The 25,972-nt window shown below is 36.4% G+C and overlaps 2 protein-coding genes across 2 annotated transcripts; both read right to left on the bottom strand.

Moving 5' to 3' along the window:
* Positions 1 to 9,064: 9,064 nt before the first annotated feature.
* Positions 9,065 to 18,535, bottom strand: LOC110936649 (transcriptional corepressor SEUSS). The gene is made up of 10 exons (XM_022179064.2): positions 18,230 to 18,535; positions 15,826 to 17,251; positions 15,620 to 15,739; positions 15,464 to 15,512; positions 14,803 to 15,020; positions 14,638 to 14,706; positions 14,038 to 14,135; positions 13,585 to 13,678; positions 13,395 to 13,464; positions 9,065 to 10,543 (listed from the first exon to the last, which is right to left on the bottom strand). Exons 2-10 carry the CDS (start codon positions 16,813 to 16,815, stop codon positions 9,708 to 9,710), a joined length of 2,544 nt encoding a protein of 847 aa, XP_022034756.1. The 5' UTR covers positions 16,816 to 17,251; positions 18,230 to 18,535; the 3' UTR covers positions 9,065 to 9,707.
* A 3,442-nt stretch (positions 18,536 to 21,977) lies between these two features.
* LOC110933530 (thioredoxin M-type, chloroplastic) lies at positions 21,978 to 24,577 on the bottom strand. The gene is made up of 2 exons (XM_022176748.2): positions 24,343 to 24,577; positions 21,978 to 22,472 (listed from the first exon to the last, which is right to left on the bottom strand). The coding sequence occupies exons 1-2, from the start codon at positions 24,575 to 24,577 to the stop codon at positions 22,168 to 22,170; spliced, it is 540 nt and encodes a 179-aa protein (XP_022032440.1). The 3' UTR covers positions 21,978 to 22,167.
* Between the last annotated feature and the right edge of the window lie 1,395 nt (positions 24,578 to 25,972).

The following is a 25,972-nucleotide window of genomic DNA, read 5'->3' as shown; positions in this document are numbered from 1 at the left end:
CGATTTGGGCCTGGTTGTGAGATAACCGGTCCATACCCAATACTAGGTCAAAACCGGCCAATTTAAAGGGAAGTAGAGATAGAGGAAAAGAGTGGTTCTTAATGGATATCACACATCCATCTAACACAGTGGAGATGGTTTCTATGGTGCCATCTGCTAGCTCTACCTCGTAATTCACATTTAAGGTTTTGACAGGCATATTTAGCAATTTGCAAAATTTATGCTCCACGAAAGACTTATCAGCGCCCGAATCAAAAAGTACCCTTGCAAAGATATCATTTACGAGAAAAGTACCTGTGATCACGTTATCATCTAGCACTGCTTCTTTCGCCTCCATCCTGAAGACTCTTGCATTGGTCTTCTTGGCTTCTTCAGGCTTCTTGGCATATTTAGGGCAGTTGCTTTTAATGTGCCCTTTCTCGTTGCAGCCGTAGCAGGTTGCATCCTTTATCTTTTTGCAATCCACGGTCTTGTGGTCCTTGGATTTGCATAACCCGCAAGCATACGACTTCGACTGAGTCTGCGAGTTTGATTCGAGTCTGCACTTCCCATAGTGGTGTCTCTTGTAATTCTTGCACTTGGGCTTCTCACCAGACTGTTGCCCATCCTTCCTTGACTCAGACCCTCTCTTGTTGTCACCGTTTCCACGGTGCTTCTTGCCCGACCTTCGTGAAGTATCATCTTCACGCTTTCTCTTTTCAGCCTCTTTGTTCCTCAGCGATCTTTGTCGGACCGCATCAAGAGTAAGGGACAAAGATATGTCGGCTACAGATCTAAAGGTCGCTGGCCGAGAGGCCTTTACGCTTACCTTTATTTCGGGGGCTAAACCACCGATAAAACGAGCGATTCTCTTTGGCTCCGGGGTTACCAGATACGGAACCAACCGGGTCATCGTGTTGAAGCTCGTGAGGTAAGCTTGACAGTCAAGGTTCGTCATCACTAATGACAGGAAGTCAGTCTCTATCTTTTCAACCTCATGTTGAGGGCAGTAATTCTCCTTGATGAGAGAAATGAATTCCTCCCATGTCATGCTGTATAGAACAGCCTTCCCCGAGGCCTGAACCAAAGCTCTCCACCAAGCCAGGGCCTCGCCCTTGAATGATTGTGAAACAAACTTTACCACATCTTTCTCTGCGCACCCACTGATGTCCACCACGGTGTCCATCTCGTCTAGCCACGTCATGCAATCAACCGCGCCCTTCTCCCCGGTGAAATCTCGGGGTTTACAAGATACAAAATACTTGTAGGTACAGCCCCTAGCGCGAGACGCATCAGTATACACTCTTTCTAGATGGACATTGTTTTCATTGGATGAGTGATTATCACCGTCCTTTTTGGGCTTAGACGGTGGTTTGCTGTGAGATTTTGAGTGGGTTTTCGGCTTTGAGTGTGGTTTGGATATGGTTCTGCTCCGGGATTCAGTATACTCCTCGTATTGTCGATCCAGGGCTGCCTTAACAGCATTGTTGACAAGAGCTTTCAATTCTGCGCCCGTCAAATGAACCTGGGCGTTATCGTATTCGTCTTCTTTCGTATGCTATTCTCCCCACTAGGATCAGCCATGGTAACTTGAATCTGTTACAGAAGATAACGAAAAATTTTATTTAGGAGTTTATTATGGAATTGTCTTTTATGGCAATTCATTAACCATGGTAAACAGAGACCATATCTGGTTAATTTGTTACTCACTTTTATTTAGGATTTGAACATAACTTATCCTAATTATAAACAATATTGCTAGTGGCATAAAAGCCTAGTCACGAGGACGTTTTTATAATATTAGTCGGGATTACAGAGAATCAAGGCATGAAGGTTTGAACCATAGTCCTTTTACCTTTTCTGACAGGGAGTCATAGACTACCACTGCCTTTTCTCTTATATAACAATAATTATGGCCCGTAGGCACGACATCAGTAATGGATGTTTTATAATTTGGCCCGTAGGCACTACATCGCTAATGGATGTTTTAATAAGTTTGGCCCGTAGGCACTACATCGCTAATGGATGTTTAATAAGTTTGGCCCGTAGGCACTACACCGCTAATGGATGTTTAATAAGTTTGGTCCGTAGGCACTACACCGCTAATGGATGTTTAATAAATGATCATCTTTATTGATGATTTAACCCATGATTTATAAATCATTAATTTGGGCTTTGGAATCCTTAGAAGGATTTTTACAAGAATGACGCGTGCGATTTTTTAACGAATCACATCTGCCATGAATGTTAACATGATTACAGAGGTTAACAGGGAATCTGAATCTTTTAATCAGGTCTTACCATCTTGGCCGGGTCTTATAAAGACACCTGGCTAGGTTTCACTCTTAAGATTCTTTATTTAGGCAAATTTAAATTTAAAAGGAACGATTTTTTATTTATTTCATATATAGTAATAACAAAAATGAAATTTATAACATAACATTCCATAAACTTCAAACATGATTACACGCTGCCCTAAACGGGACTTTTTAAATATATAATTACCTTCGCAGAGGTTTATAACAAAACATATCCACGCAGGGATCAAATATAAGATAGATGTCCGCGCAGGGACTAAAAGATAAGTCCACGTAGGGACTGAAATACGATAAATGTCCACGCAGGGACTAATTTGTAATAGTAATACAACAATACATAAGGAGACTAATGATCTTGTTTCTTCCTCCCTTTTAGTAGGTTTGCTAGGCCCTTGAGAAATCCACGATTACTCTTTCGTTCTTGTTCGAAGTCTCGTTCCACACGGTTTAAACGGTGGAGTATTTCTTCTTGCTCCGGTGGAGAAAAACGTGGCTGCTGCGACGGTTGCTGAACCAGAGGTATAGGAGGTATTGGATACCCATGAGCTGAGTAATCTGGTCTCCAAGAGGTTCCATGGAGGGCATTATAATTAGCCGCTATCACATATGGTTCGGCATCATAGTTATAGTTGTAGTGCGCGTGAGTCGGCTGCTCAAACGGATTGTACGCCGTGGAAGCGTCGTACGCTGGTATCGGATTGTCATATCCGAAAGGTGGCGGAGGTGGTGCAACTGGTGCAGAATTCACCTCTGCAGGGTGACCCGAAGGTTCACCTAATTGTGGTTCTTCTTCAGGCACTGACGGAAAGTGACTCGCACTCGAGTGGCGAGGGGTGCTGAAATGGAATTCCCCTCCTCGGGTAGACATCCGTGCGCCTGATCTTCTACGCCTTGGCGGATCTGGAATTACTGGTTGAACCGGTGGCGGTGGTGGTGGCGTAACTGCCACAAACCGCGAATCCTCAGAAGGATCCTGTTGTTGCTGTTGATCATGAGGCGAGAAGTGATGAGATGGTGTAAAGTACCAATTACATTGGTCAAACCTCGCCTGGTAACTGTCGGGACCTTGATAGGGTGTTCCATGGAAGGATGACCCATCAGAGATCTCGATTGGATGATTGGGAGTACCCCTTGCAGGCTCGACAGGGTCCGTATCCTCGTCCATATCCACTGCATTATCTTCAGAAAAGTGATCCTCTGGTCCTAAAGGGTTATACCCTGTTGGCTCTTGGACATAATCCGCCGGGTTAAACTGTCCTACAAAGAAAGGTGAAGGATCGCCATAAGAACGGTGCGAAGTAGATCGTTGGAGAGGTATAAAGGATGGTTGAGGGTTATTGGGATTGTTTTCCGAATCTGGTCCAAAAGAATGACGGTATGAGGGTGTTGAGCTATGCGAGGTAGAATGTCTCGCAGGTTCAAAGAGGTTTCTTCTTCGTCTCTGTGGTTCTTCACTCCTTGTACTGGAAGGAGCTCGCATGTTCGAAGGTCCAGCCTCGTGATCATTGTGAGTAATGATCGTCCCTTTGCCTCTTCCTCCTCTTCCTCGTCTGATTGCAGGCGGCATATTTCCTGCTTTCAAAACTTTAAATAACAATAAACAATAAAAAGACAAACTGGAATAACAATTCGAATTTGTCCTATGTTCTTGTCTAGACTCAAGTATGTGCAATTGTGTAACTGAGATTAAACACACAGGCTAGTGTTTAATTCACTCAGTGTTGGCTCTGATACCAACCTGTCACACCCCGATTTCCACGTGTCTCACCGGTGGGCCCGGTGGGGGATTACCGTGACGTAGTTGGCAACAATATAGTCAAACCACACAATTATATGAATGCACAGCGGAAGCATAAAAATAAATATATTTCAACGTTAAGTGTAATATCAAAGTATCACCATTATTGAAATAAAATCCACAGGGGATCAATAATAACAATAAAGTATTGTTCAACAGACTTCAGGCATCTTAAGCTTGCGAGACTTCTATTGATGCTAAGGAGAAATCCCAGCCAATTACGCATAGTACCTGCATTTAGTCTTTTTGGGAAAATACGTCAGTTTACACTGGTAAATACATTCAACTGACACTTTTGTAAAATGTTTAATAAAATTGGTTTAAATGCACAAGGCACAAACTCTTTATAACTTGGGATAATTTATAATTAAATCTTGTAAAGAATTACATGTTTACTATGCGTTCGGTGGCTCGGGTCGTGCCGGGTCAAAGTTTAATGGACACACCACATAGCATAAAACCGTGGCGGGAAAACCGACGGCTATACCTTTATACTCATGGACATAATGCCGAGTGTACGCCTACACTCGGATGTCAGGGTCGTGGCCATTTCGTAAAATGCTGCCGAGGATATCCGGGACATGGTCATTAAGCCCCCAAAGGCGTTAAGCCAAACAAAACAAATTTTTAAACGGGTCACATTGATAATACCCAACTACTAATGAGTTGGGGTCAATTGCCCGACCAAGCGGTATTTTAAATACCGTAACCCAAGCCCGTATAACGGAAAACAAGTTAAAAGTATTTACCTTTGCAAGTATTAATCCTTAATTGAAATAAATTGCAGATAGCTTTTACTGGTCCCCTATTCTGGAATGAATGTTTAAATTAACCTATTAGAATCCTAACGGGTCTTTAATTTAGCCGTAGCTTAGACCGGTTAGTTTCAACGGATAGATACGGTTTAATCGCGTGAAAGGCGAAAACCGGGAACGGAATGTGATTTTTGACCCAACAAGTTTGAAGACTTGTTTTATAGGGGTATAATAATCACACTCTGTATTTTGCGGTCAAAATAATATGGTTTGACCCGTTTCGGCTAATTTATGTAAACTAGTTACATAAGCCGAACCGTGCGCGCATAAGGCGCAACGGGTAACCGTAAGAGTCCTACACTGGTTTCCTAAGTTAATATACTTTAAAGAGGTTGTGGTATCAGTAGGATACCTTCCATAATGCCCGTAACGAGTTTAAGTTCGTATTATGCCCCGTAGGGGTATTTCGGTCTTTTTAAAGATTATAAAAGAGGTTTCTGAGTTCTACAGGAAATCTGAGTTTCCCAAACAGTTTATAAAGTTTGAAATACTTTATTTATTATTTAAAATCAGTAGCAACTGGAATCGGGTCAAAAGACCTTGTAGAACTCAAGTTATGGCCAAAAAGGGCATATTCGGTATTTACCGAACCGTTGCCATAACCGCAGGTTATGAGCAGGTTAAAAATAATTAAAAATCCTTAAAAATCCCACAATATTATTTTACATCATTTAGTAAAAGGTTTGGTGTCGAAATCCGGGTTTAGATAGGCGTTATGCTAATTGCGCTACTAAATTACTAAAGTTTCCGTAATTTGCGCTATTTAGCATAACTCCCATTCTGGACCTCGGATTGACGTGAAATTTTTGGGAAATGCTTAGAAATCAGTAACTAAGGTTATGATTCTTTCACATGTCCGAAATTCTCGTTTTAAATCAAAAAGGGCGTTACGGTCAACTTTTAAGCATTTAACGGAATGTGTAAAAGACTCGGACAACCAACGAACCGGTCACAGAGGGTTATACCATCATGTAACCTGGTCCTAAGAGAGTCCTAAGGCATATCTAAATCTTACTTTAACGGGTCAGAACTGAAGTCAAAGCAAAAGTCAAACTTTTGCGACATTCGGCTCCGAACCGGGTCAAAACAATAAATGGTCGGATCAAACAAGCTTAGACTAGTTAATATACTTATTATCATGTTTTATGAGTGTTTAAACAGGTTACATGTCGTCTATATTACAGATTATGCATGAAATCGCAAAATGGCATTTCTGTTGACTTTTTCTAAGCACGTTTGACTCGACATTCGGACTAGTTAGAGTGGGAATCAGAGGGTGCCCTTTTAGGGGTTTAATGCCCACATGATTACCATCATATAACTATCTTTGATTCGACAAATCACTGGACCATTCGTGATTTATCGCAAAGTCAATCGTTAATTACAACGGATTGACTTTTAAGCTAAACTAAGCAATAACTAAGCCACAAAAGGGTAGACACACTTACAGAAGCTTGGTGCACGACTAAGGATGATAGAAGAGTGTTTTGGTGCTCCAGAAGTGATTTAGAATGCAGGTTTGAGGTGTGTTTCACTTTGGTGCTATGCCTTGGCTTTTATAGTGAAAAATTGGGCTTAGGATCATTACACATCAACCTACAAGGGATCATGGATGTTTAGCAGGTGGCCCTGGGTACTAGGGGCATGTAGAGGGTGCCCATGCTTCATTAATTGCTCAAATGATCGTTCACAAGCTCAAACAGCAAGTCTGTCCAAGTATTCTACATCTGGGACTCGTACGCGGCCCGCATTAGGATTCAGGCTACATGCACGCTGGCCGCCTGAATCTTCATGTCAGGAAACGTATCCACAGGTGGCTCGCGGCCCGCATTGACTTGCTTGTTTCACCCAAGCGGGCCGCCTGAGGCCTGAATTTCAAGATTTTCAAATCTTTTGTCATGATTAACCTGACCTTTCGGTTTCGAAGGGGTAACTTTGCGATTTGGCCCTCGATTATTTACGATTAAGGGCCTCGTGTCTTTTACCCGCATTGTTAAGTCCCCGGTTAGTTTAATTACTATCCGAAAAGCCTTAACTTTTATTGTTGACGCTTTCAACCCCTCGCATACGAATTTGATCATAACTTTCTCGTTTTAAAACGGAACTTCGCGAAATTTATATAGTATATTCTAGTGAGCGTATTTTAATGTTACAAAGCCTCGGGTTCGTCAAAGGGCCACTCAGAGGTATAATTAAACATGTTGACACCGTTAACCCCTGTAGCTTGTAATCTCTCACTTTTTTCCGCGTTTCGCCCCGTACGATCCATGATTTATTCGCTTGAAGGTACGAGCATCGATTAGGGTTACTATACAGTATATTTACCCTTCGTTGACATTTATAACCCTCGAATTTACATACATTCAAGGTTTGTCAACTTTAGTCCTTTATTTAATATTTAATGTCACGTGTAAACTCATGACACGTGTTAACACATTATTGGACAAAATTTCGAGGTGTTACAAATGCAAAAAAACATGATAAATAAAAAATATTCGGCATCAAAACCATATTCTTAAAACCCCAAAATCAACTGATTTTTCGATGCAAATCGGATTTAGACTGTTGAATCACAATCACAAACTTATTAAAAATGACAATCAAATAAATGTTAGTTTACATCAATTCAAATAAAACTTAACAGAGATTCCATAACAATCGGATATAGGGTTTCGTATAAACTTGATAGAATGAATAAACATTAGAAATTAAAATTATTCAGCATCCAAATCGGGTTTAGGGTTTTGCATAAACAGCATATTCTTATACAAAACCATAACTTAAAACCCCAAATCAACAGATTTTTCAATGACAATCCGATTTAGGGTTAATTCAACATAAACATAATTTTAAGACAGTAAAGAAACGAAAGAACACATGAATAATGATTAAAGAAGAAATTTAACAAAAACAACTTACAGATTTGTATATCGATACGAGAATTTCTGAAATCGAATTAAGAAAAAAGTAGAAGAAGCAGAAGAATCTAAAACAATCTATATATGTAGATCCAGCGAATTTCATTGTTATATATGGAAACCGAAGGTATTCTTGGAAGATGATTGGAGTGAAGTTGAAGAGATTATTGTGTGAAACGGTGAAGCCTTAATTAGGTTAAAGAAAGAAGAAGGAAAAGAAAAGACGCGTGAGGGATGTGGTTTTGGCGGTCAAGAGAAGAAAAGAGGTATTAGTCAAATGCCAAGTGTCAACTAATGGGTTAAGATTTTGACAAGTGGCTAACGATTATTTTGCTTTATTAGAAGTAGTAGATTAATTAATGTCAAGTTTTTTCCACTCAAAACAATACACTTCTCAAGGTTTTGGGTTCATCGTGGTTTATTCCTATCTTTAAATAAACGATTAAACGATATAAACTCTCAATTGTAAAATTGACGTTTTTTTAAGTCAAAATTCTTTAAAGGCATAAACCGAGTCTTTTAAGTTTCAAAAACCTAGTCATACTCTTAAACAAAATAAAAGTAATATCAGTTTTTCTTCAAATTTTATTTTGCAAAAGGTTACTTAGAAAAAAACTACGAGTTTCTAGCTATATTTCCTTCATAATTTAAACACGTTCTGTATTATATATGATTTTCACCGGTCATAGTACCATCTTCATTTAATATCCGTTAACTGGATATTTGGCTCGGCCCTATTCTTACCCCACAACAGGTTTTATGAGATTAGAGCGAAGAGTGGGTTTAGTAGAGAAGTCTGAAACCAAAGGGCTTCTAGACTGGCGATATCAAGTAGGAAATGCCCCTAGGCTCTCCCTTTGATGGCTAGTCTTATGGTAAACACGTGTAGATTTAAAGGTAGTTTTAGTTGATATGTGAAGTAAGTGTTACAGAAAAAAGTAGACAACCCAAAAATAATATTTTAAGTTAATAATTAGAATTACTAATGATATAACTTATAAATTTGTACTTTCCTTTTAGACATGATGACAAGTGTAAAAGTTTTCAAGTATTCGTAATTGTTGAAGGAAAAGTAGGCTTACAATGGATGAGGTTTGAAATGATGTTGAAGGTTTGCATTTTGGACTTTGACTAGTGTTGGAGATGCTCTAAGAATAGCTACAAAATTTTAGTAGTTCACACGGTATAACAATACCCACCAGATTACCCAAAACCACTACCATACACGTTTAGCCGTATCAAAACTGAATATATTAATATCTTATATAACACAAGTTCACCAAAGCTACCCCTCAGTAAACACAACCATCACAACACAGAAGTAAACCACCCAGAAAAAGAAAACTAAATTCTACATTAAACTGCTCCAACATTCCATAGATATATACACTCACTTCTAGTGTAGAGATAGAGATATAGCAATCGACATACTAGTACAAGTATCCGAGCAGCAACAATGGCATCCCGCCCGCTTAGATTCTTCATCGTGCGTGTCAACAACATTAGTACGCAGTCTTCCAATCATAACGCATATGGCAACAAAATCAAGAAACATATCAAAGATGTAAACCATTTAGATGAATAACAAAACAAAAAAACCCAAAAACGAAAAGAAAACAAAGTAAAAAAACGACTGCCATGCTCTGTCTTTCCTTTCATCTCTGAAATTAGTTCAATGCAACGGGACAGGTACGCCATCATCACTTGGTTCCATGATGTCGGTATTTCAACACCATCATATGCTTGCTTGCTTGCTTGCGTGTCTGTCTACTTCTTCACAATGTCGAAACAAGATTCGAAAATCTTCCAACCACACCACCATTATAGAATACTTTTGGATATAACGACATTATCTTTATCTTCACCATTACCTCTTCTTCTAAGGAGATGGTTTCCAGTCAAACGGGAGATTATTGAAGCCGTTAACGGCTCCAAGACCATTAAGTAATTGGCTCCCTAAGTCCTGCTGCTGCTGCTGCTGCGGATGATGGTGATGATTCATCTGCATTGCAACCCTTCCATTCATACCCAAAGAATTATTATGACCCATTGCACCTCGGATCCCGTTGACCATACCTGTTTGAGTTTGACCACCAGTACCCATGCTGCCGTTTCCCATAACACCCAAATTATTATTACCTGCCTGAATTAAATCATTAGAATTTCCACCGCCGCTGCCGCCAAGTTGGGATGACATCATCATTTCCTGTATAATTTTCTGGACAGAGCTTTGAGAGTCATTAACATCTGCATCACTCATGGAGATATTCGGGGAGGTGGCGGAACTCAAATGTGCTCCTGATGCCGCCATGGCACTGTTATGAGGAGCATTAGATAATGATGCGGTCGGTGATTGAAACGGAGAGGGGTTAGGGTGAGATTGTGGCTGCTGTACCGTACTAAAGGATCCTGGAGACGGTGGAATCTGGACCTGAATGCCGCCATACTGGCTACTTGGGTTAGTAAGTGGATTTTGGTGTTGTCTAGAATTCTGGTGGAGCAGGCCAGCAATGGTGGTGTTGGAAGAATTTGGAGGTGCGGGGTTAGAGTTATTTACACTTGCCATCACGCCGTTTGTGGATGCGATTTGCATAGCAGACGTCTCCTTGTTGTTTAATGTTGGTTGCTGGTGCTTTTGCTGTTCTTCAGGTTGTTGGGATTGGATATGAAGACCGGATGTGGAAGATGTTCTTCGTGGAAATTTAGCTAAGCTCTCTGTCAAGACAAAGGGTGAATAATTGGTCAAAACAGGTCAACTCTAAATATAACTTTGTGATTGTATAAAACCGAGAAAGAGAAATAAAATAAGTGTTTGTGAGTAAGACTGGGAGAGAATTGGAGGTGAGAGGTTTTCAAAAAATAAACGAAGTTTAGAGAAAAAGGTGTATTTTAGTTAAATTATATAGATATAGATATTCTGATGTGAATGCTCTAAGCCTCTGATTTATGAGTTTATTTTGCAATGCAAATCTATACTATATAATAAAAGAAACCATTTTAAGGACACTTGTCATCATATTAGGCCATATTTTATAGATAAGTATTATTTTAGTTTAATCTTTTCTAATTAATTATAGATAATCCTCCTACTAAATATTATTTAGTTTAATTTCTTATGGATAATTATTCTTTAGTTTAATCTCCTTCTCATTTATAATATTATTTATTTAACTAATAGAGTAAACTACGATTTTGGCCCCTGTGGTTATATCACTTTTACTCTTTTAGCCCAAAAAAGAATTTTTAACATCTGAGCCCCCAACGTCTTTTTTTCTAATCTTTTTGGCCCCTAACGTCTTTTTTCTAACCCTTTTGGCCCCTAACATTGAATGGATGGGGGTTAGTGTTAGGGGCCAAAAGGGTTAGAAAAAAAGACGTTGGGGGCTCAGATGTTAAAAAATTATTTTTTGGGCTAAAAGAGTAAAAGTGATATAACCACAGGTGCCAAAATCGTAATTTACTCTAACTAATATTATCTATCATTTATACATTTACGGAGTTTTAAATAATGGGTTAAATTTATTGAAACTTCGTTAACAAATTTTGCTACAACAAAATAATCTATTTATATCAATCTAAAGTTAATATTTAATTTTATCCTACTTTAAATTTCGAATACCATTCTTATATTTTTCTAAAAAAATATCCGAAATTGTAAATTGTTAATTTAAAACATTTTAAATAAAACAAATTATTTATCACGAAAACCAAACTTTGTATTAATATATTAAATATTTTTATTTTCACTATACAAAATTACATTTACTAACCTTTTTAATATTTGGTATATAAAATTACATTTATTTAACTCGTGTAATAAATTAGGTTTTTTAAAGATGTATTATTTTATTATTTGGTAAACAATATTACATTTATTCAACCCATATAATACATGTGGTTTTAAAGATATAGAGGAGAGTTCAAATGAGAAGAAATTTTTTGTAAGAAGAAAAAAGAAGAAATTTCAACCAATAAGAATGCTTTATTTTACTTCATTTAATATAAGTATTTAATGTTACTAAAGGGTACATTGGTAAATCTACATAAGTAATTAATTTGTAGTCTTCCTCTTTAATAGCTAGTACATTAAACTTTTTGTAACTTATCTTCAAAATATATATTTTTTCAAAAAAATAATATAAAATAATTTAAAATGTAGGATAAATTACGAGATGTGTAGGACAAATTACGAGTTGTGTAGGATAAATTTCAACGTGTAGGATGAATTTCGAAATATGTAAGATAACTTTTGATGTGTGTAGGAAAAAAAAAGTTAAGGTGGAGGATAATAGTCTTTATGACTAATTAATTAGTCAAAAATAATAATAAATAAGATAAGTGAAAAAACTATTTAATGTTTTACAAAATTACCCTTTGTTCTTTTTCTTCTCAAATGAACCTTCCCCTAAAGATATATTTTTTTTATTTGGTATATAAAATTAAATTAATTCAACCCGTACAATATAGTTCATATATATATAACTTTTTATTATTTAATATATAAAATTATATTTATTCAACCCCTGCAATAAAAAAGTTTTTAAAGATATAATGTTTTATTATTTAGTATATAAATTTATTTACTCAGCCCGTGTAATACACGGGGTTATAACCTAGTGTGTACATAAGATAAAAATTGAAAACACAAAACAAAACATTATTTTTGTCTTAAGTGGTTTGTTTTATATCTCATTTTCTTCACTTTCTGATTGCTACTTCTGGTTTGAATTTTCTTTATTAAAAAAACGTACATTTAAACTATAAGATAACTTTTTAACTTGGTTGCCAACATTGCGTGCTACATAATTTTCAATTTAACAACTTCCATCATAACTGTGAATTTAACTTGTGGAACAAGAGGATGAGTAAACATCAAATCAAATACAAAATAAGAAATTGAACTCTCTAACAACACAGTAGCACACAAACACATATATAGGTTTTATTTGACTATTTGAATAAGTTTAGAGAATGGTTTGATACATGTACAGTTTAATTGTAGTTTGTAAAGTGCACTCACTATACATTTTTTATGTTTGTTTTTTCAATGGATTCGATACATGTTTGAAAAGCCCTGGCTCTATTCCTATTATTACTATCATTATCAGATAAGAATATTATTATTAAATAAGTTATATATAAGGCTTTATGTTAAATAAAAATCTATAAATTTGTACTTAAGAGTTTCAATAAGAATGAATTAAAGACTTGCCTAACAAGTTACTTATCCTACAAGTGTTAGGATGTCTTTAATTACAAATAGAAGATTAGGGTTGTAAACTTGTAATTCTTTGGATGCTAAATTTGATTAGTGATTTTGATATCACAAGTACGTTGGTAAGCAGATCAACCTCCTCAAAACGTTGATTATTCTAGATTTCTATCTTTTTATTTATATGTTCTATTTTCTCTTTGTTTGCTATCCATCATCGAGCCAGGCCTTATCACGTTTCTTATAAACCTCAAGTGGGTGATAGTCATTTACTGTTTGCATTTTGTAACATAGTTGTTAAGCGACATTAACGAAGTCTTTAGGCGACACATGAAACAACTTTAAAGAACTTACCCATAGGCCCAGTCCTAGTTTCTCGGCTGTAATCAATCAAATCCTTCATGCTATTGACCACTTCTGATATCTGCAGAGAAAGCCAACAACATATCATGTTATGTGATTACAAATTGCAGATTGAAAAGCAAATGTCTATATGTGCCATTCGGATTACATCTTAAAATTATAAATTAGGAAAGAAGATTACCTGAAGACAGCGGACATATCTCTTCGTATATCCTAAATCATTAACTAATGGTACTTCCAATGCTTTAGCCAACTGACGAGCTGAAGCAACAAACCTGCAACATAAATTAACATCTTAAGACAGATATTAATAACAAAATGATGATTTATTTTATATTAATCAGTGTTAACCCCAAAAATTCTCATGATTTTTAGGCGAATCAAGAAATTCTCATGATTTTAAGCAAAACAATCATCTGGAACATAATGCAGTTTAAGTCTTCCGTATATTTTAATCCTAACAAGCCTTTGTGTCTATACAAGGTTCCAGAAAATTATCATGTCAGCATTGTTTCATAGTCAATTTTTCATGTTTATGCTAGACCGAAAACAAAAGATCTGTGTTGTGTGACATTTTGAGACAATTAAGGGGAATCAAAACAACATAACGAGAAGCACATGGCATGGAACCTACATGCTACAATTGTTCTGCAATTCTGGTACAGATAAACTTGATGAGGCATTTTGAGTTGAAGCCTGATATTTCTGAGCTGCATTACCTAGTTGACTAACCTGCAAAAGATAATCATCAACTCAGCACCTTTCCAAGAGATTATTGTACTTGTATCAAAACAAAAGTAAGAAAAACAATCTGATTTGCTTTAATAAAAAAATTTAAGGCTTATGTATGTTGAAATAGCTGGCATTCAGCATTGAAGAGTAAAGTACACGGATGGTCCCTGTAGTTTGCACTTTGTAACGCATTTAGTCCCCAACTTTTGCCAAAAGTACATGGATGCACTTTGTAACGCATTTAGTCCCTAACTTGGACATGCTGAAACCTTTATATTTGTTAGCTGGGGACTAAATGCGTTACAAAGTGCAAACCATAGGGACCATCCGTGTACTATAAAAAGTTAGGGACCAAATCCAAAATTTTGGTTAACCACAAGGACTATCCGTGTGTTTTACTCGACATTGAATTTGCTACACCTCTAAACCACAAGAATACTGAATTGACATAAGATCACGATTCAACATACAAAGAAAAAAATAGCTTAATATGAACAAGAACCTGTGGTATCAGCAGTCTCCTCGGAATAAGCTCTTCATGACGCCGAGCACAGAATTCCCAAGAGCATATCTGCGTTTATCATAAAAAAAGGGTTGGTATTGTATAAATCAAGGGTCGAGCAAAGAAACATATGCCCTTTTACGACTACAAGGACTAGAATCAAACCTTCAAATCTGCAGCAGAAAAAACTATCCGTAGCTGACCATCACGGACAACCCGCAGTTGCTCAAAAACGCTTTCTTGTATGGCTTTTGCATAGTCAAGCACTATTTGACCCGATGAATTCTGATACTCTCTTGGCATATCAACGTATAGGAGCTCCTCCAAGGTACCGCTTTCATACTTTATTTTGAAAAGCCTTGGCAGAACTTCCACGGTCGCCTCTGAAGCCACCACATTCAGAGAGATTTATATTAGATCAAAACAAAAAAGAGTGCTTAGATTTATCTTAAAAAGAACATGAAAATCCTATAAGAAATTAAAAAAGAAACTAAGTCTCTTTTGTATAAACTTTTTAGAAAGCGTGGGGCAAAAGTGACAGCTTTGAAACTCCAGGGATAGGAAAAAACCATTTCACTAAAAGAAAAAAAAAGTGAAACTTGAGGGGCTAAACTTGACCACCAAACAAAGTTTGGTAGCCAATGTCAAACTCAAAGAAAGGCACTCAAGCTAAGGGCATGACAAATTATATATATAACAATAGAAGTTGATTTTGGTTTACATGTAGGTCTTGTACATGAATCCTTCTTTTTAATGTTTCACCCATTTCTTAACACTCAAGTCTCCAAACAAAAGGATTCGAATAGGGAAAACAGAAAAGACTTACCAAAACCACGGCCTGGCTTCTTATTGCATATCTCACAATGCCATACGTCCTGCAGGATCATAATTCATAAGCAGCAATACATGACATGATAAGCAACAATGTAACCATTATCCTTATAAAAATTAAAAATGCGAGTTGCATATCTCAGGGTCTCACCTGAGGAAAAACTCCAGTAGTGTGACGTCCATTACCATACAAGGAAACACACCATTTCTTCCTGGCATTAGGAGCGAAGTACTCAGACACAAATTTTCTCCAAAACTCAATGTTGTTGTCCTGCAAAAAGAAAAAAGCATAATAAACAGCTGAAAATGAAAAATGTCTTACTCTACTCAGTAGGCATAAATTTGTGAAAGTCTTACTTCAGGCCGATGTTGTTGCTGATACATATAATGTGTCAACCGTCTTGCACATGTCCCCGGTTCATACGCGGGCTTTGCAGGAGATCTCATTGCTTGTTGAAACTGTGGTTGAAGTGAAGAACGTTGCTGAGGAATACTCTTCAATAGTTGTTGTTGTTGTTGCTGCTGATGCTGTAGCTGCAAGAATCTTTGTTGATGCATAAGATTAATTTGGGCAGCAGAAGCCTGAGGAGCTTGCCTCGACATGTGAAGCAACTGTTGTTGCTGCTGCTGTTGCTGTTGTTGCAGAAATAACGACGGGTCAGAGTGTTGGGGCTCCATTTTTACAGGCGGTAAGCTTCTCATGGTCTGAACCTGTTGCGGTTCCATTTTGACCTGACCAAGATTACGCAAGGCTTGCATCTGTTGAGAACTTTGCCCATGAAGGTCATTTGTCACCTGTGGTTCCATTTTCACTTGTCCTACACCACCTAATCCACCTTGACTGTTTTGATACTGCTGTTGCTGCTGCTGCTGCTGCTGCTGGATGTTATTGTTAGGGACAGAATACTGCTGATTCTGCCGCAAGTTTGGAGATTCACGTTGTTGCTGATCTGGCAAGATCTGGTTGGCAGATGAATTTGAAAATTGTTGACCCGGTGTATTTGCATTTGAGTTGACCATATTTGGACCAAGAGATGAAGAAGGGGCGTTAAAACCCATCCCATTTCCTATGCCGGACAATGGGTCAGAAATAGAATCGACCCCGTTATCAATCATACCCCTTAGGGAATTTGGGCCTCCATTACTGTAAGACTGATGTAGGAGAGATGACACGTTTCCAACCATGTTCATGTTATTGAACTGGGTGCGTGGTGAGACAAGTGAAGGAAAGCCAGACTGAGAACCCGAACCCCCTTGACCACCCATTAAACCTGAATTTGACCGTAACATGGAAGATGGAACAGACTGTGCACCAGCAAGTGGAGTGGGTGGCCCTGGAGGTACCATCTTCCCGAAAGAAAGAAAGAAAAAACCTACAAAACTTCTCTAAATCACAACTTCAACATAAACTGACATGAAAGTATGAAACCACAGTAAAATCGTGCCTAAGAATCTAAAACGCTAAGATTGTTATCAGACAAGTAGCTGTGTATCACTCAAACCAGCAAGCAATTGGCAGCTTGAACAAAAAGAACCGAAAACCTTGACATCTAAGCTTATGCTGTTGAGTGTTCCTGAACACAAGAGAATTTCCAAAAAACCTAAAACATTCTTCGGCCTTGAACATCCTAGTTCCGTATTAGCAGTTTCAAAGTACCGATTTTCACTCACTTCTCTCATTAATCTCCGCATAACTTATCATTGTTTCAAAAACATAGTAACCATTCGACGAAATCCCACCTCTGCAGCACAAATTACCTGCTCAAGACGAAAATCCTGAAACCTGAAAAAGGAAAACCAAATATTGACAATGAATAAATAACAATACGAGTTAGACAATCTTCAATTCATCAATCTAACTAACTAGCTCAACGACGAAATCCAACAGAAAAAACAGGAACATCCAAACGATTTTAACCTAAAGCAAATAAAATTAAAAACAAGTAATATTAAGCTTTAGTCACTAGCTAGGGTTACAAATCAAATACAACTACAATCATAACAGAAAATATAAAAAAAAAAATCAAATCACAACTGAATTAAGTATGATTAGTCATTAGATAGGGTTACAATCAAAACCTGCTAAACTAAAACAAACAGTGAAAAAAGGCATTAAAAAAATTAAATAACAATACAAGTAATACAATCTTCAATTCATTAACCTAACTAGCTCAACGACGAAATCCAACAGAATAAACAGAAACATCCTAACGATTTTAAGCTAAAATCAAAATTCTAAAAAACACAAGTAATATCAAGCTGTAGTCATTAGCTAGGGTTACAAATCCAATGCAACTAAAATCACAACCAGAAGCAACAAAAAAGCACAAATAAATCAATTCACAACTGAATTAAGTACGATTAGCCATTAGCTAGGGTTGCAACTTACAATCAAAAAGCGCTAAACTATAAAATAGCCTGAAAAACAAACAGTAAAGTAGATAAACAATACGAGTGAGTTAATCTTCAATTCATTAACCTAACTAGCTCAACGATGAAATCAAACGATTGTTATAATTTATAAACTCTAAAACACAAGTAACATCATGCAGTAGTCATTAGCTAGGGTTACAAATCAAATGCAACTAAAATCATAACCAGAAGCAACACAAAAACACAAAACAAATCAAATCACAGCTGAATTAATCACGATTAAACACTAGCTAGGGTTACAAACTCACAATCAAAAACTGTTAAAACTATACAACAAACAAACACTGAAAAAAAGCATTAAACAAAAGTAGATAATCAGAACACGCACCAGAGTAACGAATTGAAGAAGAAACACTAATTTCAATACTGTTCACTTTTTCTTCTTCTTGTGTGTTTCGTGTTTGACACGAATAGTAATCGTGTGTATGGGAAGAATTAGGGTTTTTAGGTTAGAAGTTGAAGCGTGATTAATGACAGGTGCTGTTGAATCTCTGTATTTGTGGAGAGAATGAGAGGAATTTCCTGTTCTTCGCTGTAAGTTTAGAGAGAGAAAGAGGAGAGAGAGTGTTGTTGTTCTTGCGGACGTCAAAGTAGAATTGTATCCGATTGAATTTCTTCATTCCTTTCTATTCTCTCATCAAAGGAAGTCAAATCCACTTCTTTTTTATGATGTATGTATGTATGTATCATAAACATAACATAATAATACTTAATATTGTATGTATCATCATGCATCATGGTTATGTGGTATGTCATCAAGTTTTAGATGTGGACTATTTTGTCCTTCCCACTTGAATAATATGATTAGTTAATTTGGAATCACATGGGGATTAAAAAAAATATACTTAAGAATATAATGACAATTTCTTAGTCTTTTTGTACTAGTATTATGACAAAATCTAAGTTATTATATGAATGTATGTGATAGTTTGGATTGTTTAATGTAACTTGTTTAGATTATAAATGTTGCCTTTCTAATTTTAATATGTTTAGTAAATGTGTTAGAAATGGGATCTGTTAAAACTAAATGGGTAAGATGTTGGTCGTTTAAGATTATAACTCTAATAATTAGTGTCTATATAAGTTATGTATGCAGCTCATCAATTTGTTTATGACTCGTTTACAACTTGTTTATAATTTAGTTATTCATTTCCAACTAATCATAACTCGTTTACAACTCATTAAATTTATTTGGCTTGCCAATGTTTACATAAATTACTATACAAGTCGTGTTGGGCTCGTCAATTTCATTTTTCGTGTTGGGCTTATGTAAGATTTTGCCGTAATCTTAGTTTGTTGATAGGCATTTATTATAATCACCGTTAGACCTAAATTAGATGAAAATCGAAGGTTTGATTATAATCATTATTAGTTTTATAAATTATTATGGAAATTTAAAAAAAAAACAAACCAAATTGGTTAATTAGTGTGTTGAAATTAATGATTTAAAATTATCAAATATATTTACATACTTATTTGTTAACTTAATTAATTAAATACTTATGTGAAAGGTGGAAAAACTTATTTTGTGTAACATCCAAATTTTAAAAGGCATTCGAACTAATCATATGTGGTTTTGAGATAAATAAACAGCTAACAAGCAAGAAAAGTCAAGAATTTAGGGGTCGTAATCATTAAAACTACAAGTGTTTTTTTAGAAACCATAGGCAATGGTATACAAGGAAACGTCTAAACACAATTCAAGTTACAACATCAAACAAATAGACAAAACTTTGTAACACACCCTTCCAAAAAGTGAAACCTAGAGTGCAATCTACTTGGCCACTTAAGACAGCCTATGCATGTACACTAAAAAGGATTCTTTATCATAAATTTGAGTACATGACCAAATATAAATTAGTAAGTACACGGATGGTTCATGTGGTTTACCAAAATTTTGGATTTAGTCACTAGTTTTCCAAAAGTATATAGATGGTCTATGTGGTTTGTACTTTGTAACGCATCTAGTTCCCAGCCAACAAAGCTAAAGGTTTCAGCAGATCCAATTTAGAGACGAAATACGTTACAAAGTGCAAACCACAGGGACCATCCATGTACATTTGGAAACGGTTGGGACCAAATTCGTTACAAAGTGCAAACCACATGGACCATCCGTATACTTTTGGAAAGCTAGAGACCAAATCCATTTTTTTGTAAACCACACAGACCATCCATGTACTTTACTCTTATTAAAAATTACTATGCTTGAAGCAAATATAAACTTTTCACCTAACCCATTAGTAAAAATAGCCATAGGGCCCGTTATAAGGTTATGTTGAAATATCGTAGCCTTTAGGTGCTTATGTGACCATTTTTCGTGAGCGTGGTATGCACGTCGAAAAAATAGGTATATCAACTTTCGTGAATATGGTATACCCACTGGAAATAAGCGTAACTTGATAAAAGAATAAGTTTCATTTGTATATGTGACATCGATACGTGGCATATATGTGCTCTATTAGTTCATACCTAAAAAAATGGGGTGTGACCAGGCCGACGTTGGGGTGCAATGTGTTTTTTTTACTTGACAATTATATAAAAAACATAATTTATATTAATTTAAAAAAAAAATACATAAAAGACAATCCTAAAAAAAACATACTTATTAAATCCTAAACAAAACGTACTTATGTATTTTTTTTTAAATTTGGTTTGGCATAGCTACTACCCCCAATGGCTACTTTGAACAAGCCAACCACAACCCTCATGTCACCCAGCCCCCAGCCCCACGCCAGGCAGAATCTTCACGCCAAGTGGGCGACGCCAAACGCAACGCCAATCCGGAGTGGTGTAACCAGCGTTAAACCCCTTCCACCGCCCCAACCCACGCCCCCACACCCCATAGTGTTAGAAACATTAGTTTAGGCTTTCTTCCATAACTTTTGAATTTTTAGGCAAATCCACTTCAAACCTTAGAACTTTAGCTTAAGGAGATTCACGGTTCACCTAAGTTCAAAACTCAACTCACTTACAGAAGCTTCCTAAAATGTACAAGAACACTTAGGCTAAAGGGTATGGGGAGCATGAGTTGGGTCATTAATGCCACATAGGATCATTAATGGATTGTTACACCATCCCCTTCCTTCATCCACCATGGTTGGCATGGATTAAACCATGACAACCATGAGCCTAGTTTCCTTTTTCAATGATTCATTTTCCTTTTCTACAAAAATAAATTAAAATAGGAAGATAGTGGTTTGGGTCATGACCACACCCTTAGGGTAGTGGTTTTGAATGATGGATGAGAAGTGAATGACATGGCGTCGATGTGAAGGATCATGGTGACCATTAGGGTCATGACCACACCCTATAGCCTTATTGATGTTTCATCCTTGATAGGATTGAAAACATATGCTGTACCCTAAATTTCACATTCCTTCACCAGTCTAAAGCTTTATTTAAAGCTCTTATATGATTCAACAATATGAACTTCATAATTGTGTTATTTACCATATCACTAAACATATAATTCCACTCAATTAATATTTATAACTTTGTTAAATAAGATTTTAGGTGCTACAACTCTTCCCAACTACACAAGATTTTGTTCTGAAATCATTCGTTCAAAAATAAACTAGGGTAATGCTACTTCGTTTATTCCTCGGACTCCCAAGTAGTGTCGAATGACACGAATCCCATATAATGTTTCTATTGAACCTTCACGAGATCAATTGATTTATTTCATAAATTATTGTTTTTTTGTTGAAGAATAGCAAGTGGCTCTTCAACATAATTAAGTTTTACATCTACTTCTATATCATATATGGGTACAAACAAAGTCTCATTTGCTAAACACTCTCACAAATCTATATGTACTCTACCAAATGCATCACATTCGTGCTTCATGTATTCGTTTTATCATTCTCTTCTTCTAGAGAAAATTGTGTTGCGGTTTGACTATGTGGAACCCATGCTTCTACTAACAACGAAATATCGTCACAACTTGCCTATAATAATCTTGATATATAACTTGCTATAAAAGAACTACCAATTAGCTAAGTATAGGAACATGTAGAATCAAGAGGACTTAGTTTCATTATAAACAAAACTATATACAACCATTATGAAAACAAGTGTTGAATAAAATCAAGTGTTTTTTTCATCTTCAAACACCTTAAGCATGTGGGTGTATATATATAGCATATTAGCATATACAAATTATATATAGCATATACAAATACAAGTGTCCACTATATTTGATCACAATTTCTTTTTAAATTGCTTTAAAATTGCAAATAAGCTAAACCTCAAGACAACAATTGTATATCAAGATAAGTACTTGTCTAAAGTGGCACAAAGAGTGGACTTAGAGACATCACCAATCACAATCTCTTTGCTCTCTCCGTTCTTGTAGAATAGCACACTTGGAATGCTTGTGATTCCATATTGTAACGCGACGTTGGGGTAGTCGTCAATGTTGAGCTTGTAGCACAAAGCCTTACCCGCGTATTCTTTTGCGACTTCATCGACCACCTGACATGGCCCACACCATGGTGCCCAAAATTCCACTAGCACCGGCATATCGGCTGCTACCACCAATTCAGTCCATGAGCAGGCTGTTACCACTTCAACTACAATATCCAAGAAACCAAACCGGCCAATTAACCATGTGTAGAAATGCATGTCCTGTTGGAACTTTGGGGTGTGAATTTTGACGCGACACAAATTTAACACGAAATTCTCGGGTTTGAGTTTAGTTTAAACATGATCGGGTCAGTTTCATGTCAAACCTGCGAACACGTTTAGATAAAACGGGTAGGTTCAAATCGACCTGACAGGTTCACAGGTACACTTGTTTAACCCGTTTTTTCTTTAAGTTTTAAATATGTTATAATATAATGTCATAAGCACTTTACACAAAAGTTAAAAAGAGAAATGACATGCAATATATTTTACATAATTTTACTTTTGATTTGAAGTTGTAATCTTATAATATTAATATGAAAAAAAATACAAATTAAAAAAAAAAATCAGGTTAAGGGGTCATGTTCGTGTCAATCCATAACTATAAGGGGCGGACCTAGTAAGGGTAGGGATGAGCTCGGTACCGAACCGGTACCGGAACCGAAAGTACCGGTACCGAAAGTACCGGTACCGAAAATCCCCAAAAGTAGGTACCGGTACTGAATATACCCGGTTTGGTACGGTTTGGTACCGGTATGGTTCGGTACCGTCAAAAGTCGGTACCGAATCGGTACCGAAAACGTACCTGGTTCGGTAAAATTTGTACCGGTACCGGTTCAGTACCAGGTACCGACCCTATGTTATACGAGTCGTAGCACGGGCTACGGCTCAACTTTTTATCGGTAGTGTAAAATTTCAATTTTTTTTCGGTTTTTATACCAAGGATACCCCTGAACAACTATGAGGACACCCCTAAAAAAGAGTCTTGTAAGCCCAAATCAGTTGAAGATAATAAGCCCAAATCTCAATTGCCCAATATGTTAGCCCAAATCATTTGAACAATGTAAATAATAAGCCCAATTGCCCAATATGTTAGCCCAAAATAATAAAATATTGTAAATAATTGCCCAATTGCCTTGAGGTTTTAATGCACGACACGGCACAACTACGAGGATACCAATCAATTGAAAATAATAAGCCCAAATTCCAATTGCCCATTTCGTCACACTATAAGCGATGGTGATAAATTTGCAAACTTGAATGGAATAAGTGATCTTGCCCGTGTTATGGTTGAAACGGGAACTCATAGTTCTTTTCATTCAGTTTATCGGGTAGTGAAGCTGGCTTTGCTTTTACCGGTTGCAATCGCAACCGTTGAAAGATGTTTTTCGAAATTGAAGCTTGTCAAGACGGATGAATGGGCCTAGAATTTTTGAACAATGCTATGGTTTGTGCGGTCGAAAAGGATTTTTAACATGAAGTAAAAGACGACGATGTGATGGAACGATTTCAAGCTATAAAAAAAAAAGAAAAAAAAACAAATCTATTGGGTATTTGTTTTACTTTATTTATTTATTTATTGTTGTTTTTTTAATATTGTACGATTGCACGGTGAAAAAAAATTTAGGATACCCCTGAGTTAATATTCTAGTTCCGCCACTGATTTGCTCATCCCTAAGTAAGTAAGGGTGGTGCTCTTGAAAAAAATAGCCTATTTTATAGGGCAAAATCCTGTCCACGCCCCTTGAAAAATTGGTTAAACTCCTCGTCCGCCACTGAAAACGATTTTTGGGTTCTTGTTATGTTAAAGTTTGTGTTAGGCAATTGGCTAACCCGTGAGCATGACCCGTTTAGTAACCCGGGACTAGAGCAAATGGGAACTAGGAAGGAACGACCAAACAAATGTATACCAGTTCAGTTTCAGTCACTAAACATATTTAACTGACAGGCTGACTAACCTAATTGTTTTAAACACATTTGTATTTATTTTAAAATTAATTTCTTGTTAGATAAAAAGGAACTAAAACTGAAAGATACCTTCACTTACGGAAGAGTTGCAGGCGATGGTGCGGTTGAAAGTAAGGGCAGAAAACGACGGCGTTAGGGTGGAGGGTTTAATCTGAGGCTTCAGTATCTTGGTGGGAGTAAAAGGGCCATGAGTTGTATGTAATAAACCACTGAAATTGGTTTTCACTATAGACATTTCTAAACACTTCTCCATCATCGTCTGTTTTTTCTTGGGTGGATTGGTGCCTGCTTTTGTGGTTAGCATTTTTCTATTATAATTTTAATTTTAAATACTATAAATTATCAATTTATTTTCTGGTTCAATATTTTTACGTTTTGTTTTACGCTTTGTTCTAAGTTTTTCGAGTTAATATGATACAACGTGCGTGTGTAGTTCAATATTATTACGTCGTCTATCTTTCTCCCGTTTGACAAGTTCATCATAACGTGTTGGTCATATATCGACTTAGTTATTATTTTCTATGTTTTACGTTTTGTTTTATTTTCTTTGCCGCAAATTCAGTGTTGGTAGTCGCTCGCGGTGATGTGACATTGATGCTATTTGGCACGGTTTTACGTCACTGCCGCAACGCGGTGGATGCTTAATACTAGCTTTATTAAATTATTATTGCTCGTTCTTTATTTTCATATTTATTTTATTTATTTATTATATACATTAGTTTTTGAATATCAGGTAATATTTTTTTTTTTAAATTCGGTATCATTTTATAATATATCAGCTTAATAATATTTGACATACTAGGTTATAGACCCGTACATACACTACTTTTTGATAATGAAATTATATAACTTATAATGTATACACAAATTGGGAAAATATCAAATAGGAAGTTAATTTTCGCTAGGAAGGATATGAAGCCATAGGATTATGACATGTGGCAAATTTTAAAATAAAGAGAAAGGATATTTTAGTCAATCCAACTCCTTCTTCTTCCTTTTTCAAAACCCAGTAAATTCAAAAACTCACCATTTTCAAAACCCACCATCTTCAACTATTTCTTCACTTTCTATCTCAATAATCACTACATTATAGTGCGATTTTCATCACCAATCAATGATTCAGAACCCGATCAACGTGTTCTTCAGCTTTTTTTGAAGAAAACCCAGTTTAATTTCATAAAAAAATCTCGTTTTTTCTGGTGATTTTGGAGATAATCACTCGATTCGTTTGATTCGAGCGTTGATAAGTGTTTCTATCATTCAAATTTTGTCAATTAATGAAGAAATCGGCTTCGATCCATGTAAGAAATTCTTTAATTTCATTTTCATGATCTGGGTTTTTGATTTAGTCATTGCGTTTTACGATCTTTGCGGGGGTCCGGGGGCGGCAGCCCCCGGTAGCGGGGTCCCAGGGGCGGCAGAATGAGTCATTTTTAGGTGTTTTCAGTCCATTGCGTTTTAGAATGAGTCATTTTTAAGTGTTTTCGGGCCATTGCGTTTTACATATAAGACATTTCTTTGTATTTTTGGTGCATTGCGTTTTAGGTAAAACACTTTTTTATGTGTTTTCAGTCCATTGCGTTTTAGAAAACAGACATTTTAAGTGTATTCTGGCCATTGCGTTTTACAAATAAGTCATTTCTTTGTGTTTTTGGTGCATTGCGTTTTAGGTAAAACACATTTTTATGTGTTTTCTGGC

The sequence above is a fragment of the Helianthus annuus genome, chromosome 4 (genome assembly GCF_002127325.2).
Source record: "Helianthus annuus cultivar XRQ/B chromosome 4, HanXRQr2.0-SUNRISE, whole genome shotgun sequence".
Taxonomy (NCBI): Eukaryota; Viridiplantae; Streptophyta; class Magnoliopsida; order Asterales; family Asteraceae; genus Helianthus; species Helianthus annuus.
Note: the sequence above shows the minus strand (reverse complement) of the source record. Positions and strands in the feature narration are given on the sequence as shown.